The following is a 24,163-nucleotide window of genomic DNA, read 5'->3' as shown; positions in this document are numbered from 1 at the left end:
CAAAACTAACTAGCATCTACTCACTACTGTGTGTGAATGCTATACTCGTATGAGCATAGAATTTCACTCGCAAGGAAGAAGTACAAAAAACACCACCAGATATAGCAATATCACTAACTTCTGTAGCCAGCTAGTGAGGAAAAGGTTAATGAAAGAATGGAAACGTATATATTCGGGATATAATACTTAGCAGCGAAAATGGGACTCAAACGAGTTAACTCGGGTTAATAAATTTTGACACAAGTTAGCAACCCGAGTTAACTCGGGTTAATCAGGGAAGTGGTTAATTGAAAAGTCTCAATCAGAATGTTTTCAGGAAATGGAAAGAAAAAATCGAAAACGAAATGTAACAGGGCATTTTTGAAAAACCCGGCACTGTGTGAAGCTTCTTTATTCTTCGTATGTAATTTCTAGGTTAGGCAAGGGTGTATTTTATGATTAAATAAATACTAGAAATGAATTATGGAAAGTAATGGACAAAAAGTGTATCCCTTTACATCTTATTCAAATTATTAAAAGTTTATATCAAGATACTAAAATTGTAATAAATACAAAGTTAACAAAATCATAAGAAATAACTATAAATCAAGGATTTAGACAGGGATGCAGTCTGTCACCGACCCTCCGCAATATCTATATTGACGACTTCATTAAAAATATGGAAACAAAAGGTGAATACAGGTATACGAGTAGGAAATACCAAATATCTAACGGTCTTACTAATAAACCGTGTAAGTTATTTCGGGTGATATCTACTGGTTTTCAGTAAAATTAAAATTGTTTACTATTTTACAGGGAGTTGTGTTTTTCGAGTGGAATCAGGAACCGCTAAGGTACCGACAGTAGGGGGTTGCAAACTGAAATCTCGCCCAAAAGTGGGTCACGCAAAAAATTTGGGAACCACTGGTATAATACAATTCACAAGTACAATCATGCCAAGTCTCCTTTCTAAACATACAGAATGGAGTACGATAGGCTGACACATTTGAAATAATTATTATTAGTGGGGAAAGTGTTCAATAAACGTCATTCTAACTTCGCTCTTCACAGGAATGGTTTCTGAAATTTTCAATAGAGACCATTGCAGTGAGGATATTTCGTATCGATCAGTTAGTCACAATGGCAGATCACGATCAATTATTATCAAACTGAACACAGAGCGAAAGTTGTTCTCACTGTCGCTGACAGGTAGAGGAGGCGGGACAAGGCAGTTCTGCCCCTCAACTTATAAAGCCAAGATGGTTCGAAATTGCAGATTCAATTAGACTTAATATTGCTGTTTTTATTCGATTATTTGGGATTATACCCTACAGGATAAACAATTTTCATCAAGATGACACATGTGGCTATGAAAAACCTGAAATCCCATAGAGCAAAGGCTTCCTATAGTAGTGTGAAGGTCTACTACATTTGGGGAGCTTACACTATACACTTACAGAATGAACATACAAACTATAAAACTAAACACACAAACAAACTATACAAACTAAACACATAAATTATATAAACTAAAGGTACAAACTATACAAACTAAACACAAAAGAACTGTACAAGCTAAACATATAAATTATACAAACTAAGCACACAAACTATCCAAACTAAACACACAAATTATACCAACAAAACACAAACAAATTATCAAATTAAACACACAAAAATTATACAAACTAAACACATAAATTATACCAACAAAACACACAAACTATCCAAACTAAACACCAAAAAAACTATACAAACTAAACACATAAATTATACCAACAAAACAAACAAATTATCGAACTAAACACACAAAAAATTATATAAACTAAACACATAAATTATACCAACAAAACACACAAACTATCCAAACTAAACACCAAAAAACTATACAAACTAAACACATAAATTATACCAACAAAACACAAACAAATTATCGAACTAAACACACAAAAAATTATACAAACTAAACACATAAATTATACCAACAAAACACACAAACTATCCAAACTAAACACCAAAAAACTATACAAACTAAACACATAAATTATACCAACAAAACACAAACAAATTATCGAACTAAACGCACAGAAAATTATATAAATTAAACACATAAATTATACTAACAAAACACACAAACTATCCAAACTAAACACCAAAAAAACTATACAAACTAAACACACAAATTATACCAACAAAACACAAACAAATTATCGAACTAAACGCACAAAAAATTATACAAACTAAACACATAAATTATACCAACAAAACACACAAACTATCCAAACTAAACACCAAAAAACTATACAAACTAAACGCATAAATTATACCAACAAAACACAAACAAATTATCGAACTAAACACACAAAAAATTATACAAACTAAACACATAAATTATACCAACAAAACACACAAACTATCCAAACTAAACACCAAAAAACTATACAAACTAAACACATAAATTATACCAACAAAACACAAACAAATTATCGAACTAAACACACAAAAATTATACAAACTAAACACATAAATTATACCAACAAAACACACAAACTATCCAAACTAAACACCAAAAAACTATACAAACTAAACACATAAATTATACCAACAAAACACAAACAAATTATCGAACTAAACGCACAGAAAATTATATAAATTAAACACATAAAGTATACCAACAAAACACACAAACTATCCAAACTAAACACCAAAAAAACTATACAAACTAAACACACAAATTATACCAACAAAACACAAACAAATTATCGAACTAAACGCACAAAAAATTATACAAACTAAACACATAAATTATACTAACAAAACACACAAACTATCCAAACTAAACACCAAAAAACTATACAAACTAAACGCATAAATTATACCAACAAAACACAAACAAATTATCGAACTAAACACACAAAAAATTATACAAACTAAACACATAAATTATACCAACAAAACACACAAACTATCCAAACTAAACACCAAAAAAACTATACAAACTAAACACACAAATTATACCAACAAAGCACAAACAAATTATCGAACTAAACGCACAAAAAATTTTACAAACTAAACACATAAATTATACCAACAAAACACACAAACTATCCAAACTAAACACCAAAAACCTATACAAACTAAACACATAAATTATACCAACAAAACACAAACAATTTATCGAACTAAACACACAAAAAATGATACAAACTAAACACATAAATTATATCAACAAGTCCACACCTGTGGAGTAACGGTCAGCGCGTCTGACTGCGAAACCAGGTGGCCCGGGTTCGAATCCCGGTCGGGGCAAGTTATCTGGTTGAGGTTTTTTCCGGGGTTTTCCCTCAACCCAGTACGAGCAAATGCTGGGTAACTTTCGGTGATGGACCCCGGACTCATTTCACCGGCATTATCACCTTCATATCATTCAGACGCTAAATAACCTAGATGTTAATACAGTGTCGTAAAATAACCCAATAAAATAAATAAATATACCAACAAAACACACAAACTATCCAAACTAAACACCAAAAAAATCTATACAAACTAAACACAAATTATACCAACAAAACACAAACAAATTATCGAACTAAACACACAAAAAATTATACAAACTAAACACGTAAATTATACCAACAAAACTCACAAACTATCCAAACTAAACACATAAATTATACGAACAAAACACACAAACAAACTATCCGAACTAAACTCACAAAAAACTATACAAACTAAACACACAAACAAACTATCCAAACTAAACACACATCTAATTCCATCATTCAGCTGTTCTGTGAATAATTTACTTTTTGTTGAAGCAATCTGGAGAGATTTTATTAAAAAAATCTGTTTCTGAATCTAAAACGTAAGTAATTTGTAAATTAATGAAATATTTTAATTAAATCTTTACATATGATTAAAAACTTAAATCTATATTTTTAACCCTGTTATTCTAGCTACGAATCCATGTGGTTATTGGCTTGTTTCCCTAACCTCAGTTTTGAAAATTTTCTGAGATTTATTTTACTGGCTCCTGATTTACCTAGGGACGGTGTACCTGTGGACAATTGTCTTCAGATGGACTCCGTCATACTTTAAATATTTTTGTAAATACGTTATTTTTATGATGAGTAATCGAAAATAGTATTTAGTAATGACTTTTATGGGCTTTCAGCTTCAGTGGAAATGCCAAGCAGCAAATTAAAAATCAAGAGACAAACCTCCCAGGGAAACAATAACTCATACTCCTAAAAAAGGAAAAGGCACGCGTTTTAACAGATACGCCAGAGAAAACCGAGATAGAGGAAAGATAAAGAAAGTTGAGTGAGAAGAGAAATTTCAGAAACGGAAGAAGTTGAAGCCACAAGTTCTGTTTCCAGAAGATAATTCAGAAGAAACTGCAGATGAGCCGAGGAATGTGTTAGTGCTAATGATAATGGTGATGAAGATGCCATTTAAACTGTAAATTACACTGAGATTATTGCTCGAGCGAATTTAGAAGAAATAACAGAAGAAAATTTTATTCTCATTCGTATGGTAGGAAAGAGAGACTAATTATAAATTCTTTGTCGGTAGAATTTGTAAGAAGATTCGTGAAACAGAATTTGAAGTTCAGTATCTAAAGAAGTTTACTGGATATATATATATATATTTACATGATGAGCAATCAGAAATTTTTGATCTTCCTTCAGAGGATATTGTGATCAAACTTCCCCACCTTCTCAAAGAAAAGGTTCAAGCCTAAGAGGCACTAAGAAATACGTTTTCAAAATGTAATTTGTCATTTGAGAATTATTTTAAACTTTAAACGTAGCAACATTATCACTATTGTTATTACATTAAATTCAAAGGCAAAACCTATCATTAATAATAATTAGAAAACAGTAAATTATCTGTATTTTGTATAATTATAAACTTAATAAAATATTAGTTACATTAATATTGAGCTTCCCCTACTCGTACAAATTCATTTCTTCCGTAACTTGTAATGTATTGCAATAAAAGCCATGATGGTATACTGCGTCGTTTTTCTGTGCCATTCGAACATTTTTATTTCGGGAAAGCAAAAATTAGATAAGTCGGAAAAATGCCGAAAGAAAATTCGGATTCAGGAAAATTGATTTCGTGAAATATAAAGTTCTATGAACTTCTTATTGTTCGGAAAAATGGTTATTCCCGAATAAGGATTCGGAAAAACAGTTATTCGGGAATTCGGATTCTGGAAAATGTACTGGAATCCTCTTTTGTACTTCTGTTGAGAGATTAAATACGTAAAAGAGCTCATATATGTGTACAGCAGCTTTTTTATTCGTAAACGACCAAAACTACATCTGTTTTACTGTACAGACGAGTATGGAAAGTGCAAACTTCAAGCATGGCGTTCATGATGTAAATGACACAAGAAGTAGTTGGGGAAAAATTAACAACAAATATCCCTGCCTGCAAAATACATAATAATAAAACGCGTCCACACGTCAACAAGAATAAACGGCGCTTTTTATTCATAGACATGTTCATACACCTATCGTACTTCCAGTTTCACATGTTGTGTTCATTGTAATTACATAGAATCATAGTGCCGCCATGAACATGATATTCCGAACGCTACATATATAAAACGATAAAAATAACTGCCAAAAATAGCACGGAAAATAGACTAATAGAAACAAACATTAAAATAAATACATGTTCCTCTTTTAGAATATATATAAGCACAGATGTAACTGAAATACTCAATAGAATAATAAGCAATAGGCCTATTGCCTCAACTAGGGGTGGAGGTAGGATAGCGATAGACGATAGCGAAGACACACTTTTAACTTGACTATAGTAGAACCTCTATTATCCTCGTAATGAAGGGGGTGGGCTGAACGGTTAATCGAAAAAATCGGATAATCCGTATCATGAAAAATTTTCGTAAATTCCTCCATGGTCTTGTATTTAACACGCTGGGTAATGGATCAGAAGTCTACTAATTTAGGTAAGTCTGCTTGTCAACGACGGATATTTAAGGGAAATATAGAAATAATGGAGGTCTCGTGTTGTAGATTTACATACTTTATACACTCCAATCTCGTATTCTGATGAGAGATGAGTCACAGTTTCTCTTTCCCCAAACCACTCAATTTTTTTAGGCCTACACTTTTTTTTGTTCTCAGCACAACAAGATTTATTTTGACACCCGTAGAAGAATTTTTGTACAGAAGTTATACAATACGGCAACTCGAACAGTAGACCATACTATGTAATAAAGTCTTGTAATAACACTCTAGAAAAATAACGTGCTAATACAATGTATAATTAATATTTCTGCAGCAAAAAAAAGCGAAAGAAAGACAGACGAATAATCCAACAATCAGTTAATAGGGTGACGGATAATCGGGGTTCTACTGTATTACATTTTTACGTCATATTACTTTTTACCAATAAAACTGTACGTAAGGATGTGTTTCAACCAATCATGGCTGTTTATCGCTACAACTTTATCACCTCTCTAGCATTTCTTTATTTTTTATCACTTCCCTAGCATTTGTTTGCTTTCATCACGTCCGTAGATTTTGTTTCTTTGTTTGCCAACATTTCAAACTGCAAATTCTTTACGGTACTATAAAACATGCTTTGCGACTGTCATTCGTTTCCCGCACAGATAAGTTAGTCAAGTGAAAATGGCGGCTCTGTTCAAACGTTTGGTGAAGCTAACATTAGTGAAACAGAATTTTAGTAAGTCAATTAGACTAATATTTTATTGTACTACAGTACTCTATTTCTTCTAATCTTTATATACTTTCTTCTAATCGTGTAATAGTCAATTAAATCCCATTCGAGTTTTGATTTTCTCTAGATAAATCAAAACCTCTAGTGAAATTTCTGTTGAAAGGTTTATGCGCTCGACATTCAAGAAATCTGGTCAAACATTCTGTTAATACGACGACCGATGCATAGTGGGACGTCTGGGCAATCTAGCTGGAATAAAGTAATAATTTCTATCCACCGGGTTTTCACAAGACTTTGGATGTTAGTTACAAATGCTATATTTGCTTTCTAAACGAAGTTTAAATAAATCTCGATGAGACAAACTGTCTCTTTATAAGATGTGAAAGAATACAAAAATAATAACTTTCCTCCTGTCTAACAGATTTTCACAAAACTTTGTATGCAAGTTACAAGTACCATACTTCTTTTGCATACCAAGTCTTGGGCCGTGCACGTCGGCTCGATCGCTCGAGCATCTCTTCAGCACCTAGCGCTACCTATATTATCGGCTTATACCCGAATGTCCTATCCTAAAATGTATATTTTTAATTGGTTATTTAACGACGCTGTATCAACTATTAGGTTATTTAGCGTGTATGAGATTGGTGATAGCAAGATGGTATTTGGCGAGATGAAGCCGAGGATTCGCCATAAATTACCTGGCATTCACCTTGCGGTTGGGGAAAACTCGGAAAAACCCAACCAGGTATCAGTCCAAGCGGGGATCGAACCCGCGCCCGAGCGCAACTTCAGACCGGCAGGTAATCGCCTTAACCGACTGGCTCAGTCGATTAAGGCGCTTGCCTGCCGGTCTGAAGTTGCGCTCGGGCGCGGGTTCGATCCCCGCTTGGGCTGATTTCCTGATTATACCGGTGGCTCTCTAACCTAATAGCAGGAAGGATTTGTGGATACACAAGAGAGGAGAAATAAGAGGTATCCTGGTTAGCCGAGTAGTATTGCATCGACACTAGGGAATTCGCCTCGACCTAGTCATGTAGACAGTAAAACTCGAGAATTCGCCTCGGCCTAGTTATATAGGCAGTAAAACTCGGGAATTCGCCTCGGCCTAGTCATGTAGACAGTAAAACTCGGGAATTCGCCTCGGCCTAGTCATGCAGACAGTAAAACTCGGCAATTCGCCTCGGCCTAGTCATGTAGACAGTAAAACTCGGGAATTCGTCTCGGCCAAGTCATGCAGACAGTAAAACTCGGCAATCCGCCTCGGCTTAGTCATGCAGACAGTCAAACTCGGCAATTCGCCTCGGCCTAGTTATATAGGCAGTAAAACTCGGGAATTCGCCTCGGCCTAGTCATACAGACAGTAAAAGTCGGAATTCGCCTCGGCCTAGTCATGCAGACAGTAAAACTCTGGAATTCGCCTCGGCCTAGTTATATAGGCAGTAAAACTCGGGAATTCGCCTCGGCCTAGTCATACAGACAGTAAAAGTCGGAATTCGCCTCGGCCTAGTCATGCAGACAGTAAAACTCTGGAATTCGCCTCGGCCTAGTTATATAGGCAGTAAAACTCGGGAATTCGCCTCGGCCTAGTCATACAGACAGTAAAAGTCGGAATTCGCCTCGGCCTAGTCATGCAGACAGTAAAACTCGGGAATTCGCCTCGGCCTAGTTATATAGGCAGTAAAACTCGGGAATTCGCCTCGGCCTAGTCATACAGACAGTAAAAGTCGGAATTCGCCTCCAGACTTCAAGATAAGAATGTACATCACCGGTCAGCTAAAGTATCCTATTTCAGGAAGGGTGAAAAAAAATTTTTGGTCTTCTTTTCCGAAGACAAACACTTTGTTTACTGTCATGATATCAGTAGTCTTCTCACCCAGTTAGGTGTTACCATTTACAGTCCAACAGAATGGCGGCTTTTTCCTGATAGCTCTAAACGGAGTCTGAAATGTGTTCTCTTGCACAACAGAAATGGTTGAAAATTTTACATTTAAATGAAAACCTAAAATCTTGAATTGCAAAAAAAAAAAAAAAAAAAAAAACTGTAGCTTACAGAGAAAAACTAATTTTAGATTTGTGATCAGCACGCTCGAATTAAGTAAGAATAAGTGCTGTTATGGATGCAACAAAAATTTTGTTTCCCATTGATATTAATTATATTCAAATTTCACAAGCTGAATTATACTTCCATTTCCTTTACAACAAACCAAAATTATCGCTGCCAACATAGCAGTTAGAAAATAACTGCCAGTTGTCGTATTTGTCAGTACTCGAAATTCGAAACAAAATCGGTAAAAGAAAATTCAACCTGACCTGAAGAAAATCACTATAATCCACTAGAATATGTAGTAATAGGGGAAAAATGGTTAGGTTTCACCCTTACTGTATTAAGTAAGCTGATCCGAACTATAGCTCAGAGATGTCAAAGCACCTGCACTGCGTGCTCGCACAACATTTCCTTAAGAGCGATGATAGTACTTTATCTTGCTAAAAAGTGAACCTTGTTGGATTTGTATTGCTAGTAGTATGAGCGCGCAGTACAGGCGCTTTGACTTCCCTGGCTGCTGAATGTTAGATAAGTAAGCAATAAATTACAGTCATGTGACACTTAATGCAGGTAAATTAGATTAGATTAGATTAGATTTATTTATTTAACCTGGTAGAGATAAGGCCGTCAGGCCTTCTCTGCCCCTCTACCAGGGGATTACAACTATAACATGAACAATAAGATTACAATTAATATTAAATTTACAATTACAATTACAATAAAAATTAAAGTACGACAAGAATACCTGATTAATGAAAGCTAGACATTTTATCATAGAAGTTAAGAACAAAGAATGTTTTTGTAATAAAAATGCACTACAATGTTTTGACACGCCAATTTAAAAAGTTTTTAGGATGATTTTGAACGAAACCAGTGGAAATTGTTTTGTAAGGAAAGACACTATATTATCTCCTTTTACTAAGAATAATTGATTAGCAATTAATGTCTACCTTCTTACAGATTTGTATCAGATGATTGGCTGTTGCAGTCACTGAGAATTTTTTTCTGGGGGCGGCCCTGTCCAAGAATAATGCATTATTTTTTTTAATGATTGGTGTTACGTTATTAATCTAATGGCGGCATGGCCAACATGGCCTTCTAAATTTCCGCCTAAGAAGAAACAATTGCGAACAACCTGAGATAAGACAAAGGTGATAATATCGATAATATAAAACTGATAATTCAAAGCGAGCGCCATACAGCCAATCAACCAGCTCATTGACACTCGATTAACCTATGACAATCTGATTCTACTGATAGTACATAACATGGTGCTCTAAAATTAATAACCGATAATTTTTTCTCTTACGTTCATTTTTTTACCATCATCTCTGCTTCGATAGTAAGCCTGTACTCATGCATATTCATCCCAAGAAAATATCAGCAATCAAACGCTAACATATAACTCTCAACATGAAAAAGTTATTAATTATAATAAAACTTGCTAACTGCAAAATTTGAAAAATTGAGATTTTGATGGATTCGTTAACATAAAGCAGTCCTCTACACGATGTTAAAGTTATCTTAATAAAATTGAATTATTTCTCTTCTTTATAGTGTGTCAAAGTGTGATGATTGCACCTATAACCTATTTGTCTTCATTCAGTTTTTTGTCTCTCCTGTAAAATTTAGTTTTTTCAGTTAGAAAGTTTTACAAAAGCGGTCCTCAATTGTACCATTAATAATTACAAATAAGAGTTGATGGAAAAAGAGTTAATAAAACTATTAGACCTATAACCTTTAGTTTAATGTTAAAAACCTATACTCATGCATATGTGTATAACCTCAAATGTTTAGTTTTCTTCTATAATTCATTTGTTTTATTCCTACCATCTCTGGTTCATTCAGTTACGGTAGAGAAAACATGCATTCTGTTATTGATTAATGGCGGTTCATTACATTGCTATAACCTGAAATGTTCAGTTGTTTTTAAATAAATTAAATTTCAGATATCCGCGTTGTTCTCTTTGCAATAAAGGTAATACAATTTTTGTGTCTTGCGAAGATGAAAGAGATAAGTCACTGCCATGAACACGAACATCATGATTATATTATAAAAATTCCAATCAAAATGGCATCTTTCTGCATCGGAATTATCTTACTGAATACAATTCGTGTTTGATATTTTCTCTGTGATAATTTAACTGAGCTTCTATACTCATGTATCTTGTCTTAAGATAAGGTCTCGAAAAAATATCATGACAACATACATTCGTTAAGCTGAATTAAATTAACGAGAAACTATCAGCACTCATTGTATTATAGACGATAATGTTATACTGATAGATGGCTTTGATTGGTTGAAATTCAGTGGATTCTTCCATTCCATTGGTAGTTTGGTTTATGAGCGAAATAAACTGATAAATTGAAACGTAGACAACAATATTAATATGATCAAAATCCAGGGGGAATTGTTCATGCTCATTCAGTTATTTGACCTTTCAATAAGAATCGATTAATATATTTATTGAAAACTATTGCAATTATTATGTATGATACAACTATTAAAATTATAATAATAATTATTAGGGCATGATCATGGAAATAAATTATTGTTCTATAATAGGTGATGCTTCATCGTGTAAATTTATATTAGCCAACTTGAATTAATAGGTATCCTTTTCACAGTATCGTAATACATCTCATTTTATTTCATAATGAAATGTAAAAAATGCTCCCAGACACGAATGTAGTCTAACTCATTGGGGCATATTCTACATGCATATAACTTACTTTTATAATTGTATTTAGCTCTTTTATACTGAATCTCGTATAAATAAAGCGAGAATAGAATTAGACTTCTGATGTTGCCTGCCGGATATAAGTACATGGTTGGCCCACAAGCACTGCTCGGAAATACGACGTGACTAATTATAACAAACGTCATAAATACAATAAAAGAATACGGGGAAACATGGAGTAACCATTTACCAAGAATTGTCGAAGATATAACATCGTACAAGATTACAGACCTACGTCAGAGCCCGATAGGGAGAAGAAATGTTCGGCCAGAAGAACGTTGGAATAGATCAAATGGGATAATTCAGTGGTTATATGTTATATGTTACTGGTGATGGAGGACTCATGAAGGTCCACAAAATCCATTCAGAGGGTCCGCGGTACCCCTCACAAGTAAAAAAACTCCTTTGATGAAGTAGGACCTTTTTTATACAGAATGGAAGTAGATATGTGTGCAGATTTTAACAGCTCATTCCATGGATAAAATACAAGAAAAAATTCTAATCGATATCAGATTGATGGTAGACAACATTAAGATACATGGATCGTATGCGCAGACAAAGAGGAAGGCGAAAAATAGGGAAGATTGGAGAATGCTGGGTTTGCAGTGAAAGACCTGCTCTTGGTGAAAAAATTATATATGTACATATTACGTACACCATTATAGCAAAAGACGAGCTACATTCTGAAAGTAATTAATCTAATACAGGAAGTTGCATTTATTATTTACACGTCTCTCATGCTCAAAAACCAATATTATAGTTATTGCTAGACTTCGTTGAATTGCCACACGCAGCATGCAATCAGGTTGCCGATGTACGGTAGTATAGGGGAGGTGGGCGACCTCCCGGTCTCGTAGTATAAGCAGTTCATGTTAAGAGTTGTGACCGGTCCAAATAATAGAGCAGCTACAGCTAATGTATACTTATGTAAGCGCTTGTTTTTGCATTGCTGTGGTTGGAATAGCCAAAACTTAACATATTTTGTTTAGTGTAGACAAGAATTCAATCAAACATACTACAATGAGAGTGTTGCTGTTACAAATAATTGCCCCTGGAATACCCTTACCCCCGCAGCCAGTCTTGACCCGTTGGGGAACGTGGTTGGATGCTGTTAATTATTATGCAGAACATTACGGCAAAATAATGGAGGTAATTGGATAGCACAGACAGTTCCGCTGTTGCAGCTGTAAAATCACTGCCTTCTGAAGAGCTATTGGAAGATATTCTGTTCATTGATTCTAATTTTAAAATCGTGTCCAAAAGCATCATCCTGTTAGAATCGACTAAACTACAACTCTCAGAAGCCCTTAATATAGTGGATAAAGTATCATAAACCGTTATCCAAAATAACAATTCACTAATTTCAGAAAAAAATGAAATGTAAGTTGAGAAACATTATTGCTAAAAATTGTGCCTATTCACAACTTCGTATTATAAATGATGTACTATCGGGTCACGACAAGACATCTGAAGTAGTGACTTTCCGTTCTTAAAATATGTACGTATTACATCGTGTGATGTTGAACGTACATTTTCCCAAAATAAAAACTGTTTAAGTGACCATCGGAGGAGGTTACTTTGCAGTCGCTGAAAATGTACGTAACTCTTCACTACAATGCACATATTCAAGGATGATGTATCTTACATTAAATTTTAAGAGTTAATATATCTCACTATAAAATAATTGTGTATTTACATGTTTAGACATTTCCTACTTCAATGATCATTCATTACATTTCTTGAATGCAGGATACAGGTTTTATTGTAACCGCAGTATACTGCTCAGTGTTTACATCAGAGGTCTACTCAATCCTTTCCACGCCCCCTTCTCATACAGTCTATACCGCGTGCACAGTAAACCTTGCGATTCTTGTGGCAATTCCACGAAGTCTAGTTATTACAATAAAGCAGTGCTCTGTGTACATCAAAAACTGTAAAACACATTCGAAAGTATTTAGTCCAGAATAGAATAATATTAATAATTGATTAACCCTTTCTAACCCAAATTAAATTTACAAGCAATCCATGTTGAAACAAATAGCTGTATTAGGACCAATTCAGTGACCAAGTTACGGGAGTGGCAACATTTGAAACAATACTATATTGATGAAAATGTATTGAAATAGAAGTTATCCAGTAAAATTTACCTTCATATGTAACACACAAATATATAAATGCTATAAAGTTAATTATTGTCATATGGTATCTATAGGTAAGAAAGGGTTAAATGGCGATTTTACTCGTGTTAATTATGTAAGCATGTGTGGCTTACAGCTGTTTCGGTGTTACTTGACATCATCCTCAGAGCCTACTAGATCTCGGCGCTATCTCAACTTCGCTGCCTGTTGTGTGGGTGCGTTCGTGTGATGAAGAGTTATATCAAATAGTGTGTGTGTTTTCTGAAATTTATCTGAATTGAGTACCTCCGTGGAAAAAAGTTGGATGTAACATGTTGCTTAAGTGTTATATCCAACCTTATTTCACGGAGGTACTCAATTGTTGTAGTAGTTATGGAGTCATCTTTAGGTGCAGAAGTAACCCCACGGAAGAAATGTAAGCAACGAAAATAGAAGAAACAGGATATAATAAAGAAAAAGAAGATTAAAGGAGAGGCACGCTTCAGCCACAACAGAGTATTTTTTCTTAAAACAACCATTTTCCACATTTACCTACATTTACACATAATTTAAGTTATAAACCTACTTCGATTTCCCCAAGTTTCTACAACACCTTAAGAAATGGCATATGCATTTCATTCTTGAAGTGTCAACAACACCCATGCCAGATAAATTTTTATTTCTCCTGAGAATTTATGTTTTGGACTAAGGTTGTTTAAAAAAAACTTTCAATTTATTCCATTCCAGAATGTAATATTATTGTTGTCATTAATACGTCCTATTATTAACTCACAGCAACATGGTAATGCTCATGGGAAGAAGCCACGAAACAGTAAATCGCCTTCGAAAATATTTTATTTGAGTCCAGAAAGTACTTTTTTTGTTATTTATATGTACTTTGTTGTAACTGATAGTAACACAGCAGTGTCCATTGGGTACTATAACCTCGATTTTTTCAAATCGGAACGAACACAGTCCTGCTTACGAACTAATATTATTATTAACATGCTTTCTTCATGACTTAGAAACATGGTAGTGCCCTTTGAATGCCACAATCACAAATATGTTAAAAATAGTTCAACTAAAAAAGTTGTATCTTTGTTACCACATTTCTCCATAACGAATAGCTACAAGGTACTGCTCATAGAACACCACAACCACAAAATTGTAAGGAATATTCGGAAATATTTTGTTTCAGCTCTGAAAGTAACACAATTGAAGGGTACAGAGAGAGAACGAACTTTGTCCACTTTATAAAATTGTTCAGGGGAGCAATATGAAGTTTGTCGGAATAGATGCATTATAGGGACCGCCAGTTATAATCTCCTAAAAAAAAGGTCAACAGAAGTAGCAGTTCGATAAATGAAACTATCGATACCTATTGTTTGAATAATATTGAGAAACAAAGTTTGTTTGCACGTCACCATGGCGGCTATTTCAAATGCTATAAACGTAATTTGTAAATATCAAAATGAAATTGAGAAAAAACTTCCTACTGGGTTAAATTGCAAGGCAAAGAAAGGTAATTATGGAGTTATTACTCGATTTTTTTTAATTTCCGTGTGTTCAAATAAAGATATGTCGTATTCCTTTTTATGATTTCAACATCCAAAAATGGTGAATAAAACAATTAATTGGAAGGCTTCCCCCCAAATCACCTATTTGTATGGTTATGAAAGTATTTTTGGAATTGTAAGCATCTATGTAAAAAAGCGATAGAAAAATAAAAGTATTAATTGGGGGCGAAGCCCCCAATCCTCTATTTGTTTTATTAGGAAATTATTTTTTGAATTGTAAGCCTCTATGTAACAAAAGCGATAGAAAAACAACAATATTAATTGGGGGCTTCGCTCCCAACCCCTCTATTTGTTTTATTAGAAAACTATTTTTGGAATTGTAAGCCTTTAGCTAATTATGTGAAAACGCGATAGAAAAATAAAAATAGTAATTGGGGAGCTTCACCTCCAACCCATTCCACTTGTACTCGTATGATTAGCAAACCATTTTTGGAATTGCATACCTCTTGTTAACTATGTGAAAAAATAAGCTAGAAAATAAAAAGTATTAATTGAGGGCCTCTGATTCCCTCCAACCACTTAAATGTATGTTGCCGAAAACCTTTATCATCGGAACCATGTTCAGCTAAAATAAATATAAAAAACGTATTATTTACTTTCAACATAATAAAAACAAAATAAACACGTTATTTATTTTGATCTAGAGAGAATTGATTTTTATTTAAAATGTTTAGTAATGAGGTATTATTTATAATGCAAAGTTTCTTAATTTACGTAATGAAAGCTAACTAAACAAGTTAGAGTACGCTAAGTCAATACTTATCATTGAAATATTTATATAAAAAATTAAAATTTAATTCCGAACCCCCAAGGAAAAATATTTGCGTAAAAACTGTAATTAATAATAAATAAATTTTGGGAAGACAGTGGCATTGAAATAAAAAAAATAATTTTAATAACTTGACTATATCAGAATAACAATCGATAATATAGTCTACTATTTCCAGATAAGAATATGAATCGATATTATTAAATAGGCTGGTGATACCTATAATACATCTAAGCCAGTTTGTCTTTAGCATATTCTCTCTTTGTATGACAAAATCTGTCACAGCATTTACACTACTATCACAGTGTTTCATTCACAGGATTAAACTACACGGAATACTATTCCACATAACATGCATAACTCAATTTTTTTTAAGTGGACGAAGCTCGTTCTTTCCCTTTACCCTTCAATTATTATTTACCCACCCTTCCTTGAACCTCATAGCCAGAGACAGATAAATTCCGAGCGTCAGATCACCATGGCGCTTATATATTTATAAGTACCACCTCAATTATTTATTGAGTTCACATTTTTTAAGATTTGAATTTCTTTCATATCGCCAAAGTGCGAATTAACGGTAGGGATGGGGGGATTTACCCCACCCTGTTTGGAAGTTATCTCCCTCTCATAAATTCATATTAACATCCCTGCCAAGGATAACTTCTATCCCCCTCACAAAATACAATTGTTTTAATACGAGTATACTTTATGAAGTATAAAGTAAGCAAAGAAAGTAATATTGGTGCATTATCAACACCGGCAAGCTGACAATAATCAATAACTTAGGAATTACACACTTTATCTTAAGCCTGCTCATGGGTATAATATTATTATGATCAAGATGCAAGACAAGCAACTCAGTGCGACCAAGCGTTCTGCAATAATAATAATAATAATAATAATAATAATAATAATAATAATAATAATAATAATAGTTTTATATATGGTATTCTCTATCTAGATTCTATGCCCCCCTCATCAGAAATCTTAATTCGCACCCTGTATAAACAAGCTTACATAATACAATGTTAACAAAAGCGGTCGTGGGACGAAGTTCTAGCGTGCTGTTTAGACTAATGTTGTCATTTCTTGAGCATCTCATGACAATTATCACTACATAGCTTCAGTGAAGCACAGGGCATCTCTGAAAGCGTATGTTTGCAATACTACATAAATATTTAATATTGTTTAGAACATAGGCCCATATTTCAGTACATACATCTTTATATTAGCTCCAATTGTCTTCTCATTGCATGTGTGAGTAAAATGTCATGGCTCCCGAAAAAAAAAAAAAAGAAGGGTGGCTCCTGATAATGTATTCACTTTATGCTTTGCACTTCACTATTTTATTACTACTATTACTGCTATTATTATTATTATTATTATTATTATTATTATTATTACCATTATCATTATTAATATTATCAATAATTATCTTATTTTTTATACTTTATTTGTCTCATTTATTTTAACCTGCTGTTCACATTTTATTATGCTTTTTCCTTTCTTTCTGTATGTTATATAGGTATTAGGTCTGATTTCTACTTACTTGTTGTTTACATTACATTATTATTATCTTATTCAGTTTTGTGTGTAAAATTGTAGTGTACTTTGTAAATTTGTAGTGTTTTTTGTAACGCAGTTTTACTCTTGGTTGAGTGTTAGAGAAGGCCGTATCGCCTGAACTCTGCTAGGTTAAATAAATCATTATTATTATTACTATTATTATTATTATTATTATTATTATTATTATTATTATTATTATTATTATTATTATTACTGTAGCAGCAATGTCTTGTACAATTGTAGTTACCCTTTCTGTACCAACAATAATAAAATTTCTTGTATGATTACAGTTACTGTTTCTATGGCAACAATTTCTTAATGGCTGTAGTTACTATTACTGCAGCAGTAATGTCTTGTACAATTGTAGTTACTGTTTCTGTACCAACAACAATAAAATTTCTTGTATGATTACTGTTACTACTTCCATAATAATTTCTTGGATGACTGTGGTTACATTTTATATGGTATCTGTAACAATTTCTTGTATGGTAGTACTTAGGCCCACTTTTAATGCCAACAATAAATTGCTGTATGATTGTATCTAAATGTTATTATGGTACTAGTAATTTTTTTGTGATCACAATAATTACTTCTAAGAATATAAGTTATTTACTATTTCCATAGCAACAATTATTGTATGGTAAAAGTCATGAACTTCTTGTACGATTGTGATCGCAGTTTTCACAACGCAGAACTGCACGCATTGTATTCTTCACCTGACATAATTAGGAACTTCAAATCCAGATGTTTGAGATGGGGAGAGCATGTAGCACATATGGGCGAATCCAGAAATGCATATAGAGTGTTAGTTGGACGGCCGAAGGAAAAAATATTTCTTTGGGGAGGCCGAGACGTAGATGGGAGGATTATATTAAAATGGATTTGAGGAAGGTGGGATATGATGATAGAGACTGGATTAATCTTGCACAGGATAGGGACAGATGGCGGGCTTATGTGAGAGCGGCAATGAACCTGCGGGTTCCTTAACAGCCATCTATTTCGGTCTATCCCTACCCATAGCTACAACAAAACCACAAAATAGTAAAGCACTATCGGAAATATTTTGTTCCAGAGTCCAAGAAGTGACATACTTAGTATTTATACATTCCCTTCCCGAAATCGATACCTATACTAAAACCACCACGAGACTGTAACTTAGAGCAGGTCCGGAAATATATTTTGCTCCAGTCCATGAAGTAATGTACTTGTTATTTATGCACGTTCGGAAATATTTTGTCAGCCCAAGAACATTTACACATTCTTGCTTGATACTCGTATCTACACCACAACCATAAAATAGTAAAGTACGTTGGGAAATATTTTGTTTCAGCCCCGGAAGTAACAAACTTATTATTCACTTCCTTCCTTGAAATCCATAGCTACACCAAATCCACAAAATGGTAAAGCATGTTTCGAAATATTTTGTTCCAGTCCAAGAAGTGACATATTTGTTATAGGCCTATACATATTTCTTTTCTGAAACCCATAGAAACATCAAAATAGTAAAGCACGTTTGGCATGAATGTAATCCAATCCAGAAAGTAATATTCTTGTAGTTACCAGCGTAGCTCAGTCGGCTCAGTCAGGCGCTTATTTGTCGATCCGGAGTTGCGTTCGGGCGCGGGTTCGATTCCCGCTTGGGCTGATTACCTGGTTGGGTTTTTTCCGAGGTTTTCCCCAACCATAAGACAAATATCAGGTCATTTATGGCGAATCCTTGGCCTCATCTCGCCAAATATCATCTCGCTATAACCAATCCCATCGACGCTAAATAAGCTCGTATTTGATACAGCGTCGTTAAATAACCAAGTAAAAAAATATTCTTGTTGTCAACATGTATTCCTTCGTAACCCACAGCAACAAGGCACAACGAACAACTAGTAAAACACGTTCAGGAAAAATATTTAGTCCAATCAAAAAGTAACACTATTGTTAATAATACGCATTTCTTTGTAATGTATAGCAACATAAAGTGCGTACGGAAAACCACAACCATAAAATAGTGAAGCACGTTCAGAAAGAATTTAGTCCAGTTAAGAAAGTGACATTATTTCATTAACACGTACTTTTTCATAGACCAGCTTCGAAAGCAACGCAATATAGCTACACTATAAAAACAAAAAAATATATTAAAATCATGTTAGGAAAGGATTTAGTGCAGCTAAGGACAAATTTATTGTATCCGTAAGGATGGTGTCCATGGAACATCACAACCGCAAAATAACTAAGAAAGTAACACCAATGTTATTAACACTTATTTCTTGTAACAGATACCAACACGACTGTGTCCATGAGATACCACAACTAGAAAATACCGAAACACGTTAAAAAATCTAAAACAACATTTTAAAAAATATAATCCAGCTAAGAAAGTAGCACTATTTATTTTTCATTAGCACGTATTTCTTCGTGAAAACAGCGGTATTCATGACACATAATCACAAACTAATAAAACACTTTTAGGAACATTTTACTTTGGCCTAAAAGCAACACTGTTATTCACACGTATTTCTTCGTAACGCACTGCAACACGGCTGCGACCATGAGATACCACAACTAAACAAACACGTTAGTAAAAACATGTTTAGAAATATTTTATTCTACCCAGAAAGCAACGTAAATTCCTCTGTAGCGAATAGCAACACGGCAGCTTCTATGAGATAAATGAACCACAAAATACTAAATCATATTTAAAAAATATAATCCAGCGAAGAAGATAGCATATTTTCAGTAACACGCATTATTTCTTCGTAAAAACTTAAGTGTCCACGAGACGCCATAACCACAAAATAGTAAAACATGTTCAAAAATAATTTAGTCCAATTCAGAAAATAATATTATTGTTGTTATTAACACGTATTTATTTGTAGCGGATAGCAACACGGCTGTGCCAATGAGATACAACAACCACAAAATGATAAAACACGTTCAAAAATAACTTATTCCAATTCAGAAAATAATATTATTGTTGTTATTAACACGTATTTATTTGTGGCGGATAGCAACACGGCTGTGCCAATGAGATACAACAACCACAAAATGGTAAAACACGCTCAAAAATAACTTAGTCCAATTCAAAAAATAATATTATTGTTGTTATTAACACGTATTTATTTGTAGCGGATAGCAACACGGCTGTGCCAATGAGATACAACCACAAAATGGTAAAACACGTTAAAAAATAACTTAGTCCAATTCAGAAAATAATATTATTGTTGTTATTAACACGTATTTATTTGTAGCGGATAGCAACACGGCTGTGCCAATGAGATATCACAACCACAAAATGCTAAAACACGTTCAAATAGAATGTAATGCAGCTAAGAAAATAGCATTAATTTCATTAACACGCTTTTCTTCGTAAAAACAGCAATGTCCATGAGACACTATAAGCACAAAATAGTAGAACACGTTCAGAAATATTTTATCCTAGCCCAGGAAGTAATATTATTGTTATTTACAAATGCTTCCTCGTAACCCATAGCAACACCACGACCACAAACAATTGAAGGCGTGTAAGAAATATGACTGAATCCTCGGCCCCCTAGAAACTGGATACCTGGTAACGGAAGGACTGGGAGGGCTGGGCGAAGAGCTGGTGGGCTCCATATCGTCGCGACGCCCCCTTGTGGCATCCTTCAGCGTCGACCCATGTATCCAACAACAACACAGGGCACACGCACGCACGCTCACACACACGACACGGTCTCGCGCGCCTCACTGACGGAGCCCAGGACGACGCCGGGCGTCGGGCCGCCGTCCTCGTTCTATTGCGCATGACACTACCTAACAATATTATAGCACTCTCACTTTTTTTCTATCCTTTCCACCCCAGATGCTTCTCCAAGCCCGCTGTCACGCTCTACCTGTGCAAGGGATCGATTCCCATGTGCGTCAATATTTGTATCAACGTCGTGGTTCTGCAAGTAAACAAACGACCGTCTTCCCTCCCCACAAGTCTCCCGCCTAGGAGAAGCAAAACAATGAGTTGCAAGCGAAGGGTTATTTCTGTCGTCCGACACAACAGCTGTAACAACCAACAACGGAGAGGAAATGCCACCGCATTCCTCTCTCGACGACTGGAAAATCTTGAGTTCGACACCGGGCGTGGTTTCTCCTCGCTACAATAACTTCAGCTGCTTTATTCTATAGGAATCTAATGAAGATCCTTCGCCTCGTGCCTTGCCTCAATGGTGGCCTTACTTCACGCTGATCACGTGACCAGAATCCTGCTACTTGTGAATGACTAGTGATAGTCCAAAACGCTCACATTAGTGAGACGGAACGGACCAAAAGATTCGGTCATTCATAGAAACACAAATCATGGACATACTTCTAAGCCTTTTGCAGTAAATTCTGGTGTGCCTCAAGGTTCCAATCTTGGTCCATTATTGTTTTTATTGTTTGTTAATGATATTGTGAATTGTGTACAACATTCTAAAATTGTATTATTTGCGGATGATATTAAATTGTATAAAGAAATCAAAACTATATCAGATTGCAAGCTACTTCAAACAGATATTACAAACTTACATATTTGGAGTATTAATAATAAATTGTTATTTAATATAAATAAGTGAATACATATGATCTTATCTAGATTGAAAAATACAATTAAATTTTCATATAAAATAAAGGCAAAAGTTTTACTAGCAGAAAATGAACATAAAGATTTAGGTATATTATTTAGCAGTAATTTTACATTTCACAGTCATATTAATAATATTATAAATTTGCCTTATAAAAGTTTAGGTTTTGTTATGAGAAATTCTTGTAAATTTAAAGTCAAAACTATAATAATTTTGTATAATTCCATTGTTCGATCTAAATTAGAGTATGCTGCTGTTATCTGGAACCCAGTTACTAATAAATATATTCTGTTACATGAAAAAATTCAAAATAAATTTCTAGAATGGCTATATTACAGACTTTATAATGATTATCCTACCTATGAGAGTTATGCTACAATGCTTCAACATTTCCATTTTAGTAGTTTGCAAATTAGACGAAATTGTCAATCTTTAAACTTTCTTTATAAAATTATTAACAATAAGTTGGACTGTGTTGGTTTATTTTATTATATAACATTATACGCACCTAAGCTTAAAACGAAATTTCGAAATTTATTTTACATACCAAGGACAAATACTGAATCCCACAAAAATTCCCCAGTTTTCCAAATGTTACAGTTATACAATAAATTACATCCTCATCCGAATGATGATATTTTCAATATGAATTTCTCTAGATACAGAATTATTTGTTATCATATTTTACAGAATATTGTTGTTAGTTAATTTGAAGCTACTTTTATACCTTATTTCAATTTCTCTTTTTTTTTTCTTTCTCTTATTTCTATTTTGTTTCAGTTTTTAATAAGTGTACGTTTCCTTTTCCTTGTTTATGTTTTATCAATTAATTTGTTAGTCGTGAACATTGTAATTGGGCTTTGCCTGTTATGTTCAACAACAAATGAATAAATAAAAAAAAATTTTAAAAATATATATTTGAATCGTTTTTTGTAAAACAACACATGTCAGGTTTTGGTCGAAATTGAGTTACTGGCACTAGCTTTTTCCTTGAGTGTCGATCTACGTGTTTATATAGTAAGTACACATGTCAGTGCTAAACCTAATGCTAAGGTAATATCGAGGAACATTCAATGTTTGGAGGAACTGCAAGTGTCACCTTACATCCCAGAGGAGTATAATCATTTTTATGATGATATTCTTAACTGTCCTGTTACTAAAGATGATGTAGATGCTGAAAATTATGCATAAGGTGAGACTAAACACAACACAATAAGCATTTAAAATTGTTGTGCTGTACTAACTACAACTTTTATTAGAGGGGCAAGATCATTTAGGAACACTAGAAAAAGTATGAGACCTAATATTGATCATTGAGGAATTCCATTATTAATAGTTCCCCATGTCGAGGCAGACTTTAAAGTTGTGTTGATTTTGACTTTCTGTTTTCTATCTATTAGATATGAAACCATTGCCTATTCCATAATAATCTAATTTGTCTAGCAGCATTTTGTGATTTATACAATGTGCGAAGATCAAGTTGCACTGGAAAGAAAATGGATGTGAAGAAAGATCCTGAATTTGTTATTGCACTTAATGTACTAACAATAAAATCGTTTAGGGATATTTCTTATTAATTTAATATTTAATGTTTATGTAGCCCTGGCTTATAAATTTCATTATCTTTTTAAAACGGATAGGGTTTGTGTATTGTAAAATATCCAGACTCTATACAATTTGGTTGTGTGTATTTTTAAAGTAGGCCTACTTAGAGCTATTTGTTATTCATGTTGTATATACCTATGTTATTATTTTTATTATTAATATTATTATTACTATTATTATAATTATTATTATTATTATTATTATTATTATTATTATTATTATTATTACGGCTGATGGCTGTTGACCAGCATAAATAAATAATAATAATAATAATAATTATTATTATTATTATTATTATTATTATTATTAATTATTATCTCTGATTGCAAAATTGAACTCTGTTTTCTTGTAGGCCTACCACAGTCAGAATTTTTCACAATTCAAAATGTTACGTTTCTAATACATTTCAAAATAAGTAAATCATTGTTATTTTTCTGCGTTTGATATCGTTAAAAATTATTT

The 24,163-nt window shown here is 33.6% G+C and overlaps 1 protein-coding gene across 1 annotated transcript in view; it reads right to left on the bottom strand.

Moving 5' to 3' along the window:
- The window catches only part of Eip78C (Ecdysone-induced protein 78C), a 684,862-nt gene extending 663,515 nt beyond the window's left edge, over nt 1–21,347 (bottom strand). The window contains exon 1 of the mRNA XM_069830402.1: nt 21,067–21,347. Coding sequence (XP_069686503.1) covers nt 21,067–21,116 — 50 coding nt within the window. The 5' untranslated portion in view covers nt 21,117–21,347. The remainder of the gene's footprint in view (nt 1–21,066) is intronic.
- Nucleotides 21,348–24,163: the final 2,816 nt, after the last annotated feature.

The sequence above is a fragment of the Periplaneta americana genome, chromosome 7, assembly GCF_040183065.1.
Source record: "Periplaneta americana isolate PAMFEO1 chromosome 7, P.americana_PAMFEO1_priV1, whole genome shotgun sequence".
NCBI classification, from domain to species: Eukaryota; Metazoa; Arthropoda; class Insecta; order Blattodea; family Blattidae; genus Periplaneta; species Periplaneta americana.
Note: the sequence above shows the minus strand (reverse complement) of the source record. Positions and strands in the feature narration are given on the sequence as shown.